The sequence below is a fragment of the Plecotus auritus genome, assembly GCF_963455305.1.
Source record: "Plecotus auritus genome assembly, chromosome: 10".
Classification (NCBI taxonomy): domain Eukaryota; kingdom Metazoa; phylum Chordata; class Mammalia; order Chiroptera; family Vespertilionidae; genus Plecotus; species Plecotus auritus.
Genome location: NC_137785.1, coordinates 42,532,381 through 42,551,875, shown reverse-complemented (window position 1 = coordinate 42,551,875; position 19,495 = coordinate 42,532,381). Strand labels below are relative to the sequence as shown.

General features: G+C 39.9%; 1 protein-coding gene and 1 pseudogene across 2 annotated transcripts in view; both read right to left on the bottom strand.

The window, feature by feature from the left end:
• Positions 1-19,495, bottom strand: part of GLG1 (golgi glycoprotein 1) — a 115,456-nt gene that overhangs the window by 50,768 nt on the left and 45,193 nt on the right. The window contains exons 2-3 of the mRNA XM_080643460.1: positions 2,975-3,007; positions 474-560 (exon numbers count right to left, since the gene is read on the bottom strand). Coding sequence (XP_080499586.1) covers positions 474-560; positions 2,975-3,007 — 120 coding nt within the window. The remainder of the gene's footprint in view (positions 1-473; positions 561-2,974; positions 3,008-19,495) is intronic.
• LOC308235260 (polyadenylate-binding protein 4-like) lies at positions 13,597-15,949 on the bottom strand (annotated as a pseudogene). The gene is made up of 2 exons: positions 15,649-15,949; positions 13,597-15,537 (listed from the first exon to the last, which is right to left on the bottom strand). The product of its transcript is annotated as a polyadenylate-binding protein 4-like (transcript).

The window sequence follows — 19,495 nt, the reverse complement described above, 5'->3', positions numbered from 1 at the left end:
AACATCCAGTTATAACAATTGACATAATATTTTTTATACATATTTTTAAGGCTAACTCCTATTATTTGAAGCATATGCCTCTGTGGTGCAATTGATCCAACTATACAGCCAAAATACTTAGGAATATTTATAAGCCTCCTGGGGAAACCATTTTGGTATGCCTCAGACATAAGCAGACTGTGAAAGTGTGGGAGCAGCGCTCAAGACAGAAGCAGTTGTAGTCTCTGGGTACCAACAGAGCCCGATTATCAGCTTGCCTGAAACTACAGCATCCTACTGTAAGTGTAGGTGAACATTAACAAAAAGAAGTCTAATTATACTGGCCTTGGCCTATCTCTCAGCCAATACAGATGTGAATTCCAAGAAAAATAAAGTAACTGAATGAGTCATTCCTCCCTTAATGACTGCTCAGATAGAGATGTAATTTTCTCTTCTATACCATTAAACACCCACAAAATTCTGTTACAACCTACCTCTGATATGGTAGATTTGCAAACCTCTCTGGCCACAGATTCAAATTTGGGATCTGTAGTTAGGTTCAGCTTATAATTCCACAACAACTAGGTACAGGAGAAGAAATAAACTTCAGTTAACTTGTATGAAATTTACCATCAATTTCATAAATATAAGTGAGTTATGATAAATTATGACACAAATAAATCATAAATGTTCCTTGTACAGTCAGATAAAGCATATTCACGCCTCAGTTAATGAAAAGAAAAGAGAAACAAAATGCCATTGCATTTGTAGATAAAAGGGAAAAAAGGTACAGACAAAATAAAACTACCATTCAGATATACTTTTTTCTTGTTTTTACTAAAAAACATTTTTTTAAGTCAAGAAAAAAACTAAAACCAAAATTCCTGCTGTAGTTTTCAGAGAAAATATAAATAAGTAGTATAAGCTAAATTTTGCGTAAGCCCAAAAAGTCTAATCCAAAAGCTCAGATTTTGGGGTTTAGTCACAGATTTCACAATCAACAGAACTTTCATAAATCAGTTTTATGAAGGAGAGTCACCCTGAGTCTAGTTTCCAGGTATATCTGTCTTCATTCCTTTAAAACTCTTGACACTATAAGGTTGACTTTACACTCCTTTCATTACATTTTATTCCTAAATATTAGATTCTTTTTGATGCTATTATAAGAGAAATTGTTTTAATTTCATTTTTAATTATTCATTGCTGATCAACAGTACAATTGGTTTTTGTAAATTACTCACCCATGAAATCTTTAGTCTAATTATGCATTTTAGAAAATTTCCCATAATAAAAGCTTAAAAAATTAGTATTGAATTTAATCAAATGCTTTTTAATATGTCCATTGAGATATAACATTATTTTTCTTCTTCACTGATTATTTTTCGAATATTAAATTTAACCTCAATTATAGAGCAAAACCAATTCAGTCTTGATGTATTTCCCTTCTTATATTTTACTGGATTCAGTTTGCTACTAACTTGCGTAGCATCTTCTCATCTACAATTCACGAGTGACACTGGCCTGTGCTTCCTTTCTTGATGTATATTTGTTAGGCGATTTAAGGTTATGTTAGCCTCGTAACGAACAGGAAAATGTTTCCACGTTTTTACTGTTTGGAAGACTGGTGTTATTCTTCTTTAAATGTGTGTGAAAATTAACCAATAAATCCATCTGGTCCTGTAAGTTTCATTTTTGGGAAGATTTTTATTTACAGATCCAATTTTTTTTGGTATCATAATTTTTTCCTTTATTCATTTAAAATAAACATTGGGTTATTCAGATTTTCAACTTATGTTAGTTTTAGTAAGTTTGTTTTTCTAGGAATTTGTCCATTGCATCAACATTTTCAATTTCATTGGCCAAAAAAAATTGTTCATAACTATCTTATCTCTTGCTTTAATGACATTAATTTATCCCTGAACTCTCTACTAGGTAGAAAGTTATTCCATTTTTAAAATTTGTTCCCATTACCTATAATGGGAAAAATTATAATGCTAACCCACATGTATTATTAGATTGCCAGGGCTGTCATAACACTATACTACAGAATGAGTGGCTTAAACACAGAAATTTATTTTTCTCACAATTCTGGAGTCTAGAAGTCTGAGAACAAGGTGTCAATAGTACTGATTTTTTCTGAGGCCTCTCTACTCTTGTAGAAGGCCGGCCATCTTCTCCTTAAATATTCACATTCTTCCCTCTGTGTCTGGGTCCTAGTCTTCTCTTTTTACGACATCAATTCTCCTGTTTTCTGTATACTATTTGTCCCTATTTTCCTTTCATATACTCACTATTCTCCAGCCCTTGGGGTTCTATGGCACATATCAGCTTCTTTTTGGGCTTCTCCTCTGCCAGATGAGTCTACTGATGAATTTTGAGGTTTTCCCCCCTAATCTTTTGCTTTATAAATAATGCCATAACAAATAGCCTTCTATAGACACATTTTAATCCATTCTTTTAAGTATAACTACACATAAATCTTTAGAAGTAGAAATGCTGGAACAAAGTATATATGCATTTTAAGATGACTACTTTTTTTTAAGTTTTTACAATTTATATTTCTATCTATAAGGTCAGAGCAGAGTTTAGCAAACTTTTTCTGCAAAGAGCCAGAAAGTAAATATTTTAGGCTTTGAGGAACCTATAGTTACTTCTGCAGCTACTGGATGACTTTATAATGACGAAAGAAAACAACTTTAAAATATAGAAATCTAACTTGTAAGCTTGATAAACACAGAAACAATTATTTCATATGGTAGCTGTAAAAAATTATAAGCTCAAGTACAGAAATATTATTTGGCAGAACTTGCTGGTTTCTACAGAGGAGGAATATTTATAAATTTATCATGGCCCTTATACAAGATTTATCAGCCTCTTTTTAAGATTAAGAGAATTTAAAAAAAATAATGCTTTTTAAAACATCAGGGAAAGAATCCCAAATTTTCTCATCATATATATAAAGCACATATGGTGAATTATGAAAAGTCATACTTACATGATTACAATCTGAAGAAATTTCATTTTCAGGCTAAAAGGAAAAAAAGGAGAGATGATGTTTAAAAAAAAATCTCAAATCTCAAGTTTTCAAACACCACAAAAATAAACTCAAAACAAGAAGTTTGAATATTCAACTAAATACGTTTCTTCAAAATAAGAAGTAAAAGGGGGCTTTTACTGAAAAAATACACCAGAAAAGTAGGTGAGATATAATCCTTTCCCAACCAATGGTACAATCTGAAAACGGGGAAAATGAAGAAGAAGGTACTAGAGATAAAGCAATAGTGACACAGGGTCCTTATGTGACACTTCGTAATTCTGAAAGCTAGAGAGGCTCAGGCACGACACGGATGTCCTTTCTTTAAAGAAAATTAAATATCTAAGAAAACGGGCTTATTTAAGAGAGCAAAGGAAGTCCATAAGTTATTTAAAATTTAGTCTCCTGTCTCTGTTAGGGGTAGCTAGGTGATGGGTACACAGGACCTCTGTGTACTATGTATGTACCTTCTATAATTTTGTAATGTCTATAACCTTGCAAGTTTATAATTAAAAATTAAAAAAACAGAAATTATACATATATACACACCCATGAATATATCTGTTTTGTAAAGCCAGGTACATGTACCAGAGATAAAATAAACTTGCAATTTCATGACAAAAAAGCTGGACTAGGTTATACCTAATATTGCATAGTTTTGAAATACACATCTCCTTTATCTATTTTATTTTTAACTTTAAAAAAATATATATATTTCAGAGAGGAAGGGAGAGGGAGAGAGAAATAAAAACATCAATGATGAGAAAGAATCATCGATCGTCTGCCTCCTGCACGCCCCCCAACTAGGGATAGAGCCTGCAACCCGTGCATGTGTCCTGACCAGGAATCAAACCATGACCTCCTGGTTCATAGGTCGATGCTCAACCACTAAGCCACTCCGATCAGGCAAGAATGCTTTTTGTTTAGGCAGTTTTCTACTTTATCCCCCTTTAATCCCTCTCTTAGATTTTTCAACCAATCAGCAATCCTAGTTCTTTCTGAAACAAAGCATGGAAGGTAATTCATATCATAAATTTTTACTCATATTCATTTCTACTAAATAAATTTATATTAAAGGGGCATTCTTGAAAGAAATTCAGAGCATTGGGGAATTTTCAAAATAACCTAGTCAAATAACATGTAATTTACCATGGGGAAAAAAAGTGTTGTCATGTTTATAGTCCAAAGGAACCTATAATAGCAAATATATGATTGTTTTAATGACCTGCTTCCCTAATAGGTAGTCTGAATTATTTTCCTAGTTGTCACTCTTTACAGGATCTTTGCCCTGTAACTGCACAGCCTCCTGCTGTGGACTTGGCACACACCCCCTGCTCCACTGATGTTAGGCTAGGACTTGCTTTAGCTAAGGAGATTTTAGCAGACATATTATGAGCATAAACTTTAAATGTGCTTGGGTGGCTGACTTGTGCTCTCACATTCCTGAGAAGAACATGTCTAGGTTGCTGCCAGTACAAGGAGACACGTGGAGCAGACCTAAATCCAACCAGGAGCCCGGAGCAGAGTCATGCTAACTGACCCACATAGCCATGAGCAAGAAAAACAAATATCTGTCATTATAAGCCCTTGAAATTTTTTTTTTTTTTAGATTTTATTGATATTTTACAGAGAGGAAGGGAGAGGGATAGAGAGCTAGAAACATTGATGAGAGAGAAACATCGATCAGCAGCCTCCTGCACACCTCCCACTGGGGATGGGCCCGCAACCAAGGTACATGCCCTTGACCGGAATCGAACCCGGGACCCTTCAGTCCACAGGCCGACGCTCTATCCACTGAACCAAACTGGTTTCGGCAGCCCTTGAAATTTTAAAGAAAAAAGTGACTAATATACCTATCAAGCAAATTCCAAAACCTTTACATTGCAATTGGTGACAGTTATGATCTAATTTAGTGAACTTCTTTGGTAATTACAGAGCACTGTACTTTTCATGGAGGAATGACGTAATCCAGAGAAATGAACTGCACATTTGGAGACCAGTGTTTGGCTTTCATCTTTTTTGTTGCTTTGATTTGCAATCAACAATCCACTTTCCTTATCTTTCTTTCATTCTAGATTCAGAATGAGAAGATGACAATATAGAAATACCTTAAGAACAAGGTTATGATGGTAAGCCATTGATATTCATAAAACTGAAGAGCTATGAAGACTTTCTAAGTGTAACTGCAAATAATTCATTTTAGGAATTTAAAAGGGCTTTTACAATCTAAGGACATAATACTGGTTCAGAACAGTGATTTTCAAATTTTTCCATCTCATGGCACACATAAACTAATTACTAAAATTCTGCAGCACACCAAGAAATATATTATGTTTTTGCCCATCTGACAAAAGGGTATAATTTTGATTCATTCACACTGAATAGCTATTGTTTTTGGCTGTTGTCATTTTTTAACTTATTGATTGTGTTTAGAGAGAGAGAGGAAGGCAGAAAGGGAGACACCTGCCTAACTCCAATGAAGAATGTGATGGGTGTAGTAGGAAATAGTGAAAGCTGTCAACTAACTGAGCTAGGGGCTACATTTATTTCTTACAACATGACAGGCTGGAAGGTAAGTGGTAATGTGTTCAATTTTACGGGTGAAGATATTGCAGTACAGAGAAACTGAGTAATGTGATGAAAGGTACACTCCTAGGAGATAAAACTGGATTTATGCTTTCAGTTTGGTACCTCCTCCAAAAGGCTCGGTAGGTCAGGTTAGGCACAGTGATGGGGAGCTGGGGGCCTTTAGGAGGTGCAAGAAAAAGAAAGGCAGACATGATGAGTAAACAGAACTAGTGCTCTAGAACAGCAATTTTCAACCAGTGTACTGCAAGAATTTTTAAAACATGTAATGCCTGTTTAGTCGAGGGCACCAACCTCTTTTCCCTTAGATTATCACATAAATGACAACAGGCAACACAATAGCTGGCCAAGAATTTTAGTAATTAGTTTATGTATGCCATGAGATGAAAAAGGTTGAAAATCGCTGCTCTGGAGTGATCTGACAGATATATGATGAATTTAGATATAGGTAGCCCAGGTAAGAAACTGGTGGAATAATTAGATCAACTAGGAATTCTGGATTAGCCTTTGAATAACCACAGCAAGTTATAAAAAAAACTTTTCCTAACCCTGGCCAGTCTAGCTCAGTTGGTTGGAGTGTTGTCCTGTAAATTGGAAGGTTTGGGGTTCACCTCCCAGTCAGGGCACATACATGGGTTGCGGGTTTGGTCTCCAGGAGGCAATCAATTGATGTTTTTATCTCCCTCTCTCCCTTCCTATCTCTCTAAAATCAGTAAAAACATACCCTTGGGTGAGAATTTTTTAAAAAGAACAATTCTGCTAACTTCATTTGGCTTTTCTAAATCAATGATTTAAATGTTTTGGGTATTACAGTACTTTAATTTCCTAGATGAGTAAGCCAAAGCTGAAACAGTTGATTTTAAGGCTTAACACCCCCAGTCTTTCCTTTAAGTTTTATAAATTCAGAATTGGTATTTTTGTTTTGTTGTGTGTGTGTTTTTTTTTTTAAGATTTTAAATTGATTTTTTTAGATAAAGGAAGGGAAAGGGAGAGAGAGCAACATCTATGTGAATTGGCTACCTCCTGCACACAACCGGGGCATGTGCCCTACCAGGAATGGAACTGGCAACCTTCTGTTTCACAGGATTACGCCCAACAGCCAGGGACAGAATTGGTTTTAAGGAAAGTAACAGAATGGTGGGAGAACAACCAACTAACTGAAGTAGTCAGTTCAGTTAGTTGGTTGTTCACTTAACTTCTCCAAGTTAAGGGTGGGTCACTTAACTTCTCCAGACCCCTGAGTACAGGCTTTGGACCACTAAAAAAGGGATTTCTTCCACTTAAGATCTATTAACAGACTTTAGGAGAGAAAATGTCTTAAATCTAAATATAAACTTTTATATGTGAGTACATTTTTTTCTTACAAGAGATCCACAGCCATCATCATAATCTCAAAAAAATCTGTAAGACAAGAAAAGATGAAGAAATATTGGTTTAAAATGGTTGAGATTCTAGCTTTATGAGTCTATAAAATCTGAGATGTGGAATATAAAAGTAGAAATATTATTGAATTCCACATCCTTTAATGCTGATCATTTGCATATTATGATTTTGGTTTCCTTCTTCATCTTAATCATTCTCTGCTGGTCAAAGTCACAGCAAACAGGTTTTAGAATAAACCACTGAAAAGTTCGAGTCTGAATGTTCAACCATCACATTCATTTAAGAGGATGGTTTTTACAGAAAGTACAAGTCCGGAACTATGATTTCCCCAAGGTAAGCAGGGTGAGTTAATGAGTTTGGCAGGAGATATTAAAGATTCACAAAACTAACTTGGATGTTGTTCGTTTCTGAAACATAATGCTTGGGAGTTAGAATGTGTCTAAAATATGGAACATTCTAAAGTTACATAGACTGAAGTTGAACTACCCAGCAGATCAGACCTGGCAATAAATTAAGTGACAATAGACTCTGTTTATTAATCACCTGGGAGAAAACAAACCAAAAAAATGTTAATAGTGTCAGTGCTTTCATGGTCTTGACAAAATCTGAAGGCTAGGTAACAACCAGATGCCTCCTTCTGATGAGAGACATTCTACTGCAGTCGTAAATAAATTCTTCTGGGAGTTTATTTATAAGAAACCATATAAGCAATCCATTTATTAACTTGGTCCAAACCACCCACTCCTGCCCACCAATAAAGTAAATTCAATATAATATAGTTAGTAATGTTAAATAAACCCAGTCTTTTAGTCTTGATAAACTTTCACTGAGCAAGTATAAACTGAATCTTACTCAGATTCATAATTAAGTTCTTCTTAGTGCCTTATTCTGGGCTCAGGATTAATTTTTCTTATTTGTATCCAGGTATAGCTTTTTCCAAAATGACAGCGATCAACATAGGCTGTATGTTCTGATTCACTGAAGAGTTGTTCTTTTATATGATTCTTTAACATTTATCCATTTTTTCAAAAAGGATTTGCTATCAGGTCCAGTGGGGGATTAAAAAGAGGTTACAGATGCTAGCTCTCAAGTAAATTAGTGTGACAGAAGAGATAAAACACAGGTCTGTACCTAACCATCATAAAGCAGAGTGTGGCGCTTGTAGGGGTAGGAAAGGGCCTGCTATCTTAAAGCATGAAAAAAGTTAACACCAAGCCCCAGGAGTAAGATAGAAAGGAAATCAGTAAGTCTAATGGAGGAGGGTACATTTGAGTTGAGCCTTAAAAGGAGGTTGTGATTTGATGCTGTGATGCTGCGTGTATGTTGAGGAAGATGAGACAGGGGCTGAGCGTTGGAAAGGCACATTCTGGGTAGAGAGCAGAGACTTGGATGAGATAGTGAGGAACCCTATGAGGACCATTCTTAGGTTTACATATTTTGCATCTCCAAATATGTGATGGGGTACCTACAAAGTTTCAATAAAATCTGAACATTGGTCTAATAATGATTTCCCATAATCCAAATTAATGTTATGCTAAACATAGTATAGAGAGTGGTGATTTCATTTACTGTTATTTACCTGTGGGCTTCCCCAGTGAGTGGTGGGGTAACAGCTGGGAAATACTGTATAGTTACATCTTCTTTTTTTATAATTTTTAAATATTTATTAATTTAAAGAAGGAATAAGAACAGCTACTTCAGAAACTATAAAGTACTGATCTACTCATACATCTTCTAAAGGCTGAAGAAATTTACATTAACTGGACCAAAAATAATACAAAACACCTAAATACAGAAAATCCATCTCTAGAAAGCAGGACTCAAAGACCTCACTGAATGTAGAAGAATCAATGGGAAGCAATGTAAAGCTTTCTGCTGAGACATAAAGGTAGGAACCAGTCCTTGTAGTCAAGAAAAAGTCCTTTTTCCTCCTGATCTAAATATTTGCCTCTGGTCTGGGTTCAGAGAAAGGTTCTGATCATTTCAACTGGTTGTCAGTCAAGGTCCCCTGCATCTTTCTTGGTTCGTTTCAGCCAGCTCTTGCAGACTCCTTTTGCTCAAGCACCAGGACCATCTGCCTGCACAAACAGTATAGACATGGAGTGGCTTCTTACTATTGTCATATTCCTCTCAGTCCCAGGTGCTGGAGTGCACTACTGACTGGGATACTACTTTAGGCATAGCTCTGAGGAGCAGCCAGAAAGCTCAATGCCAGGAATAATGTACGGTTACTTCTATAGGAACATGATGAGTTTTAAAGGGGTAAAAGATGATAGGCAAGACCCCCACAAACTAGGGCCCATTTATCCCTGGTTCTTAGTCTCAGATAGGAGCAGGGCAGGGATGGGGCTATGTTGAAGTCAAGACTTACCTGTCTTATACCTTTAAAATGAAAATACCCTCACTGCCCTTTAATTCTAATAAAGAAAAAGGGTTAGTAAATAGTACTGTGCACATGTATATGTCTACTCTGCGTCATGTGTCTGGTGAGAACTCTTACAACATTATGAATGTGGGAGGCTAGCTATGCCACTGACGAAGAATTCAGAAGCATATATCCAAGTCAATGTAATTCCTGACAGATTTTTTAAAGTAAAAATTCAGGACATAACTCACACAGATATTTTAGAATATTTTATCTAATTAAGTAACTTACTAAAAAAACCTTAGCCAGATTTTTTTTTTTTAAATCCTCACCCAAGGATATTTTCCCATTGATTTTTAGAGAGAGTATAAGAGAGGGAATGACAGAGAGAAATATCAATGTGAGAGAAACATCGATTGGTGCCTCCTGCACATGCCCTGACCAAGGCCCCGGCTGGGGAGGAGCCTGCAACCAAGGTATGTGCCCTTGACAGGAATCAAACCTGGGACCCTTCGGTCTGCAGGTCGAAGCTCTATCCACTGAGTCAATTTGGCTAGGGCCAGATTTTAATTTTTAAACTTTATCTAAAAATTACCAAATATACATTTTAAAACATAAAAATAATATAGGGACCTAAGTGCAAGTGAATAAAGTTTGTAAAGAAAGAGAAGTAAATATATTAATACTTCCTAAAAGGTTTGAAACGGAAAATGATTTCAATATCCATGACTTATAAAATAATTATTCAACTGGTTACTAAAAATTGTCCCTGCTTTCAGAACCAAGAAATCCTATCTAACAAAAGAGTAATATGCAAATTAACCATCACTCCACTACACCCCACAAGCCATGCCCACCAGCCACATCCCACCAGCCAATCAGGAGCGACTATGCAAATTAATCCAACCAAGATGGCTGTGGCCACGGAGAGAGCAGGAGGGAGGCTTGGTTTTCCCCGGCGATGGAGGAAGCCAAGCTTTCTGCACACTCTGGCCGGCCCAGGCCTCTGCTTAAGGCTACAAAGTTTCAATTACAGAAGATAAATTAATCCCAACAGAAATGGCTGCTGCCACGGGGCGAGCAGAAGGCTTGGCTCCACTCCAGGCTACAAAGTTTCAATTGTAGAAGATAAATAAATCCCATATACTAGGGCCTCCGCTTGGGTCGCCAGGGGGTGTGACCGGCCTGCAAACCACCACAGGCCCCTCGCCCAGGCCACCCCACGCCCCAAGGGAACCCTCACCCTGATCCGGGACACCCTTCAGGGCAAACCAGGTGGCCCCCACCCGTGCACCATGTCTCTATCCTATCTAATAAAAGAGTAATATGCAGATTGACCATCACTCCAACACAGAAGATGGCTGCCCCGATGTGGTCAAAGATCCTGCCCCCATGTGGACACAAGATGGCCACCACAAGATGGCCAGCAGTGGAGGACAGTTGGGAGGGACCAGGCCTGCAAGGGAGGGCAGTTGTGGGCGATCAGGCCAGCAGGGGAGGGAAGTTGGGAGGGACCAGGCCGGCAGAGGAGGGAAGTTGGGGGCAAACAGGCTGGCAGGGGAGCAGTTAGACATCAATCAGGCTGGCAGGGGAGTGTTTAGGGGGTGATCAGGCTGGCAGGCAGAAGGGGTTAGGGGCAATCAGGAAGGCAGGCAGGCGAGCAGTTGGGAGCCAGCAGTCCCGGAATGTGAGAGGGATGTCTGACTGGCAGTCGGACATCCCTGGAGGGGTCCCAGATTGGAGAGGGTGCAGGCTGGGCTGAGGTACACCTCCCACCCCGTGCATGAATTTCGTGCACCGGGCCTCTAGTAGCGTATAAGAAAGTTGACTTCCCTGGTTTAAAACTGCCTCTTTATTAGTTCATTTTGGGGCTATTAAAAATGTCTACGTTTTTCTAGTTTTATTTTGTCCCCCTGCCCCCTAGAGGAGGTGGTGCCTCAATTAAAAACAAAAGCAGCCCTAGCTGGTTTGGTTCAGTGGATAGAGTGTAGGCCTGTGAAGTGGGAGTCCCAGGCTCGATTCAGGTCGGGGGAGGGGAGCACATGCCTGGGTTGTGGGCTCCATCCGCAGTTGGGGGTGTGCAGGAGGCAGCCGATCAATGAGTCTCTGTCATCATTGATGTTTCTATTTCTCTCTCCCACTCCCTTCCTCTCTAAAATAAAAAAATATATATATATTTTTTAAAAATGAAGTCCTAGCCATTTTGGCTCAGTGGATAGAGCATCAAACCACGGACTGAGGGGTCACAAGTTCGATTCCGGTCAAGGGCACATACCTCGGTTGCAAACTCAATCCTGGTCCTGGTCAGGGCATGTGTGGGAGGCAACCAATCAATGTTTCTCTCTCTCTGTCCCTCCCCATCCCTTCCACTGTCTCTAAAAATCAATGGAAAATTATCCTCGGGTGAGGATTAACAACAACAAAAAGACAAAAAACAAAAGCAATTTCTATAAATGTAAGTTACCTCCTCAAGCTGTTCCCTATTTTACCAATAATTTAGTTATAATTATAATACTCTCTAAAAATATCAGGAAAACAGAAACAGAAAAAATGAACAGAAGACTCTTTTCTAAAGATGACTAATCACCATTGCCTTAGAATTTAAGATTAAGCACACAGGGATTACATAATTAATTACCACCAAAATAGATAAGATGCAACAAAAGTGTCTTGCATCTGTGTATTGACTTCAGGCTACCATTTCCATTTATGACAAAATTCAAACATTTTTTTTCATAATTAGCTTTCTTTCTGCATAATGAAGAAAGCAACTAACTCACTGGGTAAGACTATGCAATTGTTAATCATAGTCAATCATGAATCCCATACTCTGCCATTAGAATGAATGCTCTGTATTTGAACTATGATGAAAAGAGAAAAACACATTTTTTCAAACCTTTTTCATAAAAATTAGAGCCATATCTTTCTGAAGCTCTCTGGCAATTCCAATAGCATAATTACCAACTCACAATAATTTACATCTGTGAAAAATGTCCATTTTTAAATAGAGGGATCATTTAAATTGTCTCTGATACCAAAAGTTGTATTCTTGTGATACATATAAAGAATTTATTTAATCCATGGATGACAAATTAAACTTGCATTTTCAGAACAGAAGAATAAATTCAGAATGAAAAATTCAAAGTTTGAAAGTTGATATTCAATACCAGTTTCTGAAAGAGAACCTGACTCACACAGCAAGTCCTTTAGCAGTTCTACCATTCTAAAAATATCTCACAAGGGACACTTTATTCAACCTGAGATTGAGTAAGGATTTTAAATCTATGTTATTAATTAATTCTTAGTTGGTGCAACCATGACGTCACAGAACAGGCAACGGCACAACTAATTTTATTAACATAAATTTGGCTCCAATTTACATGTATCTTGAAATTCTTCCTGAAAATATTAGAATACTAATGAAATAAGTTCTTGGTAGATCGCAAGAACCCCACAGACTCTGGGCAGAATTTTTCGTCGTATGGTACATTTAGGGAAGTCCCCAAAAGGCAGTAATCACAAGCTGGGCTATCACAACACAAGACACACACACTGGCATTCTATACACATTCGTTATCTGGTTGACAGAAATTCTTCTATCTGATCTCTAAGTTTCCAAAGGCAAACTGTCAGTCACTGGGGTCACAATGAAATAAACAGCTTCTCCCGAATTTTTCCTTTTAACATTAATTCTCTAAAATAGTCCCAAATTAAGATCAAAATTGTGCAATGACTTCAAGCTGACAGGACAAGAAAATACTAAATAAGGATGTCAAAGAGCACTAGTCTCAGAAAATTAAGTCCACTATTTTACACTTGATCATAGCCAAAGGGAAGAGAAACAATCTACTATTTGGGTTTTTTATGAAAAAGAACTAAGATGTAGAAAAGGATTATCAAGAATTATATTTCAGGAGTTCCTCTGCACACCTCTAAAGGAATTCATCACTATTATTTATTCAAATCCAATTCTCCCAGGAGAAACTGCTCATTACAAATAAGTACCAATAAATTAGATCTGAAGGGAAAAAGAGAGAACTTCTGAATGAAGTTACAACCCTAGTTGTCTTATGAGAACAACTTTATCTCTCTCTTTTTTTTAATGAAGTTGTTTTTCTAAGTTGAGAAACATTAAGTCTTGGGTACATAAAATAAAACCAATTTCTGGGATGGGGAGACAACACCCACAATAGAAAAAATAAAACTTAAAACTGTCTGGGCCATAACAGAACTCAGAGAAGACAGTCTTTTAATTGAAAATTTCTAGGTGCTTCATAATTGACTTTTTGATACAAAATAACCTATGAAATTTGCAATTTGTGGTTCTTGGTGTTGGGGTCCACGGAGCAAGCTGGGAAACCTTCAAACCATGAGTTGAATTCCATGAGGGGTTGGTTATTTGGCTTTTGAATCGGTTTTCCCTTGTCTGAAAGGTAGCAGCAGCAACAGCACCCACCTTCTGCACAGCTTTCTTGGCATGATGAGCCTGCAGAACCACACAGACAGTGTTATCCACCACAGAGCAGAGAGACTCAGGGAACTCCAGCATGTGCAGCAGCCCATTGTTTCTGATCTACAGCAGCTTTCCCATAATATTTTCTGCCAGGTTCTAATGCATGGTTTTGATGAGCAGAAGCAAATCTTCCCTCAGCATCTGCCTCTGCACATAGAGAGCAGGCTGAGGTGCCTGCAGAGGCTGAATGGCAGGCAGAGTGAGAGCTTCGGACCTCGGAGGCATACTTGTAAGATGCAACAGCAGCATTAGATGCTAAATTCTGCATACCTGTGGGAGCACTGATTCTCTAAGAGGTAGTAGGGAAGCCACGAGAGGCCAGAGCATTATCAATTGGAGCCAGATGGTGAAGAGTTGGACAAGGCCCAGGCTGGCATATAGCACTTGGCATTCCTTGGAAGCTTTGAGGTCTCCCACCTTACTGGCAGCCTGGAATAGGCCTCATCCGTGCTAACTGGTTAGGTGTGTAATATGGTCTTCCCTAAGCCTGTGGAACTGCTGGCACAAAGTAGCCACCAGCTGCAGGCTGGAACTGATTTAAGATGGGCCTGGCAGGGAGTGCTCTTTTTCCAGCCACCCACTGCATATCCTGTTGGTCAGGTATGCAGAGCCTTTCTCCTTTCCTATGGGCCAAGGCAACATAAAGAGACTTGGAGCTCAGGATGCGTTTCATCTCGGTGACTGCTTTGGTTGCTTCAGGAGATGAGAAGCAGACAAAGCCAAACCCCTTGCTTCTCCCATCCTCCAGCATTACCTTAGCACTGATGATGGATCCAAAAGGAGAAAATTCCTTGAGTTCTGATCATCAATGGTGTCATCCAAGTTCTTAATGTAGAGATTCTCTGCCTGGTATCAACTAATTCTCTCTTATTTCAGCTCTTCAAATTTCTGTTTTAACTCAGCCTATTGCTCCACTTGCTTCTGTGCATGGCCTACAAAAATGACTTTCCCACTGATTTTCTTTCCATTTGTCTCTTCGATGGCCTTATTGGCATCCTCATGTTTTTAGTAACTCACAAAGCCAAAGCCTTTGGAATTCCCACTGGGATCTGTCATCACCTTGGCACTTAGACTCTGACCAACCTGGCTGAACAGCTCTTTCAGATTCTCATCATACACCTCTTTCCCAAAGTTTTTGCTATACACACTGGTGAACTCCTCGGCTTTGGCTCCACACTCTTCCTGTTCTTTTGAGACTTGAATCTGCCCACAAACACTTTGAGGTTGTTGAGGAACATGCCATTCACCTTCTCCATGGCCTTGTCCGCAGCCTCTTTGGTCCTGAAGTGAATAAAGGCATAACCCCCCAGCCATTCTCATCATATACCACGTTGAAGAACAGTATGTTTCCACAAGCAGAAGAAGTCACATAAAGTGCTTTGTTATCTATAGATTTGTCCAGGTTCTTGATGAAGATGTTTTCCACATCAGACTTTCTCAAAGAGATATCCCTCTGAGACCACATGATGGGACTCCCTAATCACATCAAAGTTCATGGTATCCAAGGCCTGCTCAGCGTCAGCCAGCTGCTGGAAGCTGACATAGGTAAAGCCCAGGAGCTTCAGGGGATCCTGTCTCAGCAGACTGGGACAGCCAGCACAGGCTCTGCAGGACTGAACTTTTCATATCGCATGGCCTCGGTGACATGCAAGTGCAAGAAATGTGAAGAGACACTTGCTTATCACACTGACTTGGAAGGCAACACTGGCATTTAGAAGTCAATGTCTAAACTAAAATGTACTGCTTTTAAAAATAGTAAATCAGGCATACATACTGGTATTGACTTACACTTAATAAAAACTGCCTCAATATTATTGGGCCAAACAGTTGTAAGCAGGCATTTATCTTGTAAAGAACTGGCATCAAGGCCCTGCTGTGCATCATCCAGGTGGTGGACGCCAACTACCCCAAGACTACACTGTGGACTCCCCAGGTGTTTGCCATCCTCTGGACACTGGTCTGTCCATTCACTGATGACAACACCAGAAGGAAATTCCTTATTTATGCGGGGGACGACTGTCAGGGTCCTGGAGGCCTGCTGGATTACATTGATAGAGATTATTCCCAATTTCCTGGGTGCAGAGTGCATGGTATGTACTTAGATTGTGAAAGCAACACGTTTATTATGGAAAGCACAAAAAATACAATAAAGAAACCAGGTCATCCATCACCCCACCCGGCCACAATGCTGTGAAGCATCTGGTGGATCGCTTTACAGAATTTATGTTTTTCCTTTAGTAGATGTTTTATGTGCCTGCTTTCTACACAAATAAATTTTTTAGTACATAAAACAAAAAAGCAAACACAAAAAAGCTGGCTGCAGCGTTCATCTCATCAGTCCTCACCTGAGCCCGCCAGGAGGACTTCGTATAAGGGGCCACACAGGACAAAAGGGGGCTCTTCTCGGCACCAGGGCTCACAGGTGGCAGGGTGAAGATGAGAGAAGCGCCCTAGCTGGTTTGGCTCAGTGGGTAGAGCATCAGCCTGTGGACTGAAGGATCCCAAGTTCGATTCCGGTCAAGGGCACATGCCTAGGTTGCGGGCTTGATCCCCAGTGGGGGGCGTGTAGGAGGCAGCCGATCAAGGATTCTCTCACCATTGATGTTTCTACCTGTTTTTTTTTCCCTCTCTCTTCCTCTCTGAAATCAATATATATATATATATGTATATATATATATGTATATATATATATATATATATATATATATATAGAGAGAGAGAGAGAGAGAGAGAGAGAGAGAGAGAGAGATGAGAGAAGCTGGCACAGACTCAGAGACAGAGGAGCACGCAGAGGAGTTCAGGGATAGCTTGTCCCAGACTGTAAGACGGTAGACAAAAGGTTCTCAAAAACAGTATGACTCTCCCTGGAAGTTTGTAATTTTCAGCTGTCCTGGTCCAAACCTCCAAATTTCCGCCCCCCCCCCCAACAAAAAATTATTAAATGGGGACTCCCCTTCATATTAAATAATTCTTCAAGAAGCAACCAAACAGTACCCACACAGCCTCAGGACATGCGTTTCTCTATAAATATGGGCCACAGGCTTCTGGTGGTTTAAGATCACAGCAGCCAGGGGAAGAGAGAAACAGTAAATATTTGTCAGTGCCAACTCTGTGAGCCCAGGGGTGGAGCACACGAGGAGGGTGTATGGCTGCCATGCAGAGGGGCTCCCACAGCCAGAGAGGAGGTGTGTGGATGACGGGCAGCTCACCACATGACTGCTGGACTGACAGACGCCCAAATGAGGCAGCGGTGGTGGCAGGCGAGGGAAGGCTGGAATTTTGCAAAAGTGACTTCCCTGTGGGTTCTCTAAGGAGGATTCGCTTTTCCTTTTTTCTTTTCTTTTCAGATTTTAAAGCATTTTCAGGTTTTAAAAAAAACTCAAACCATCTTTTTTTCTTGTTTTCTTCAGTCTGCTGGGCCCCAAAGCAGAGAAAGGTGGCTGGGCAAGCTACCGCTCCATTTATACCCGTCCTTTCCCGGAGGCTGCTGGTGGAAGGGTGCCTTGCAACCTGGGACCAACTTTGTCTCTTTAAACACCCCCTGCCCCAAAGACAATCTTTAAAGAATTTCTAAAAATTAGATATAAGCTGGTTATAACATATATAAAGGTAACTCTCTGCTTTATAAATCAATCAGTTTCATGTGACATCTTGGTCTGCTTCATTTTTCTTCAAGCACCTATTTAGGAAAGTTAGAAGATAGGTATCCTGGGCAGCGGTGGTGAGGCGCATGGCAGTGACTATGGATGAGTATCAGTCAACCTCATATAAGGAGCACAAAGGACCTGCATTTTTCCTTAGGTCTACTGGGAGGGAGGAAATGTTGAAAAGGGAGAGGAACTGAAAAAGTGAAGAAAAAATAAAGAAAAGAGAACAAAACAGCAGAAGGTGATTATGTCCCTAAAATAACAAATGAAAGTCTAAATCAACAAAGATTCTGCACAAAACTTAAATTTGCTCTATTCAACTAAAATTTGCTGCTAAATAAGTGAATAAAAAGAAATTTTACTCTTTTGTACAGGGAAAACACTTATTGGTTGCATTCTGAAAGGTACATACTTTCTTTTCTGGCAATAATCATTCAAAAGCTTCTTTCTGAGATTGTGTAAGAGACTCCATGAAATTCTGACTATGTGTTTTCATAATGTGGCTAAATGTTAAAGCCAATAGGAAAAAGAGTTGTAAGACTCAACTGATAGGATATCGTGATATCCTAAAATCTTTTTTTAAAAAATATATTTTATTGCCAAAACCGGTTTGGCTCAGTGGATAGAGCGTCAGCCTGCGGACTGGGGGGTCCCGGGTTCGATTCCGGTCAAGGGCACGTGACTTGGTTGCGGGCACATCCCCAGTGGGAGGTGTGCAGGAGGCGGCTGATCGATGTTTCTCTCTCATCGATGTTTCTAACTCTCTATCCCTCTTCCTTCCTCTCTGTAAAAAATCAATAAAATATATATTTTAAAAAAATTAAAAAAAATAAAAATATATTTTATTGATTTTTTTACTGAGAGGAAGAGAGAGGGATAGAAAGTTAGAAACATCGATGAGAGAGAGACATCGATCAGCTGCCTCCTGCACGCCCCCCACTGAGGATGTGCCCGCAACCCAGGTACATGCCCCCGACCGGAATCGAACCTGGGACCCTTCAGTCCACAGGCTGACACTCTATCCACTGAGCCAAACCAATTAGGGCTATCCTAAAATCTTAATACATCTTGGTCAATATTTTGGCTTGAAAGGTTAAGCATATGAGGAGCAGTGGCTCTGCTTTATGCCAGGCAATGTCTCCAAAGGGTGTGGGTTTCTTAATGAAACAACAGTCATACCATATGGTGCTGCTTTCATTGGCATGAGCAGGACAGAAGCTGCCAAAAATCAAATGTGCTATTTTGGGCCATGAAACGTGATAAATCCCAAATTTAAAACATACAAATTTTCTAAATTAAAAAGGTATTTTTTAATTTTAAGGTTTCCAAAAGATTGTACTTTTATAACTCATGGCTCAACTGGGTAATATGTCTTTGAGATAAGACAAAGATTTTTAAAAAGTCAAGAGATGGAGAATAAGCTTGGCAGCAATTCTCTGAAAAAAAAATTTTAATATATTTTTATTGACTAGAGGCTGGGTGCACAAAATTTGTGCACTGGCGGGGGAGGGGGGTTGTCCCTCAGCCCAGCCTGCACCCTCTCCAATCTGGGACCCCTCGGGGGATGTCCGACTGTCAGTTTAGCCGTCAGACATCCTTTTCACAATCTGGGACTGCTGGCTCCCAACTGCTTGCCTGCCTTCCAGCCTGATCACCCCCTACCACTCCCCTGCCAGCCTGATCAATGCCTAACTGCTCCCCTGCTAGCCCGGTAACCCCCAACTGCCCTCCCCTGCCGGCCCGGTTGCCCCGAACTGCCCTCCCCTGCAGGGCCAGTCACCCCCAACTGCCATCCCCTGCAGGCCTGGTCGCCCCCAACTGCCCTCCCCTGCAGGCCTGGTTGCCCCCAACTGCCCTCCCCTGCAGGCCTGGTCGCCCCCAACTGCCTTCCCCTGCCAACCTGGTCGCCCCTAACTGCCCTTCCCTGCCGGCCTGGTCGCCCCTAACTGCCCTCCCCTGGGGGTGGCCATCTTGTGCAAGGGCATGAG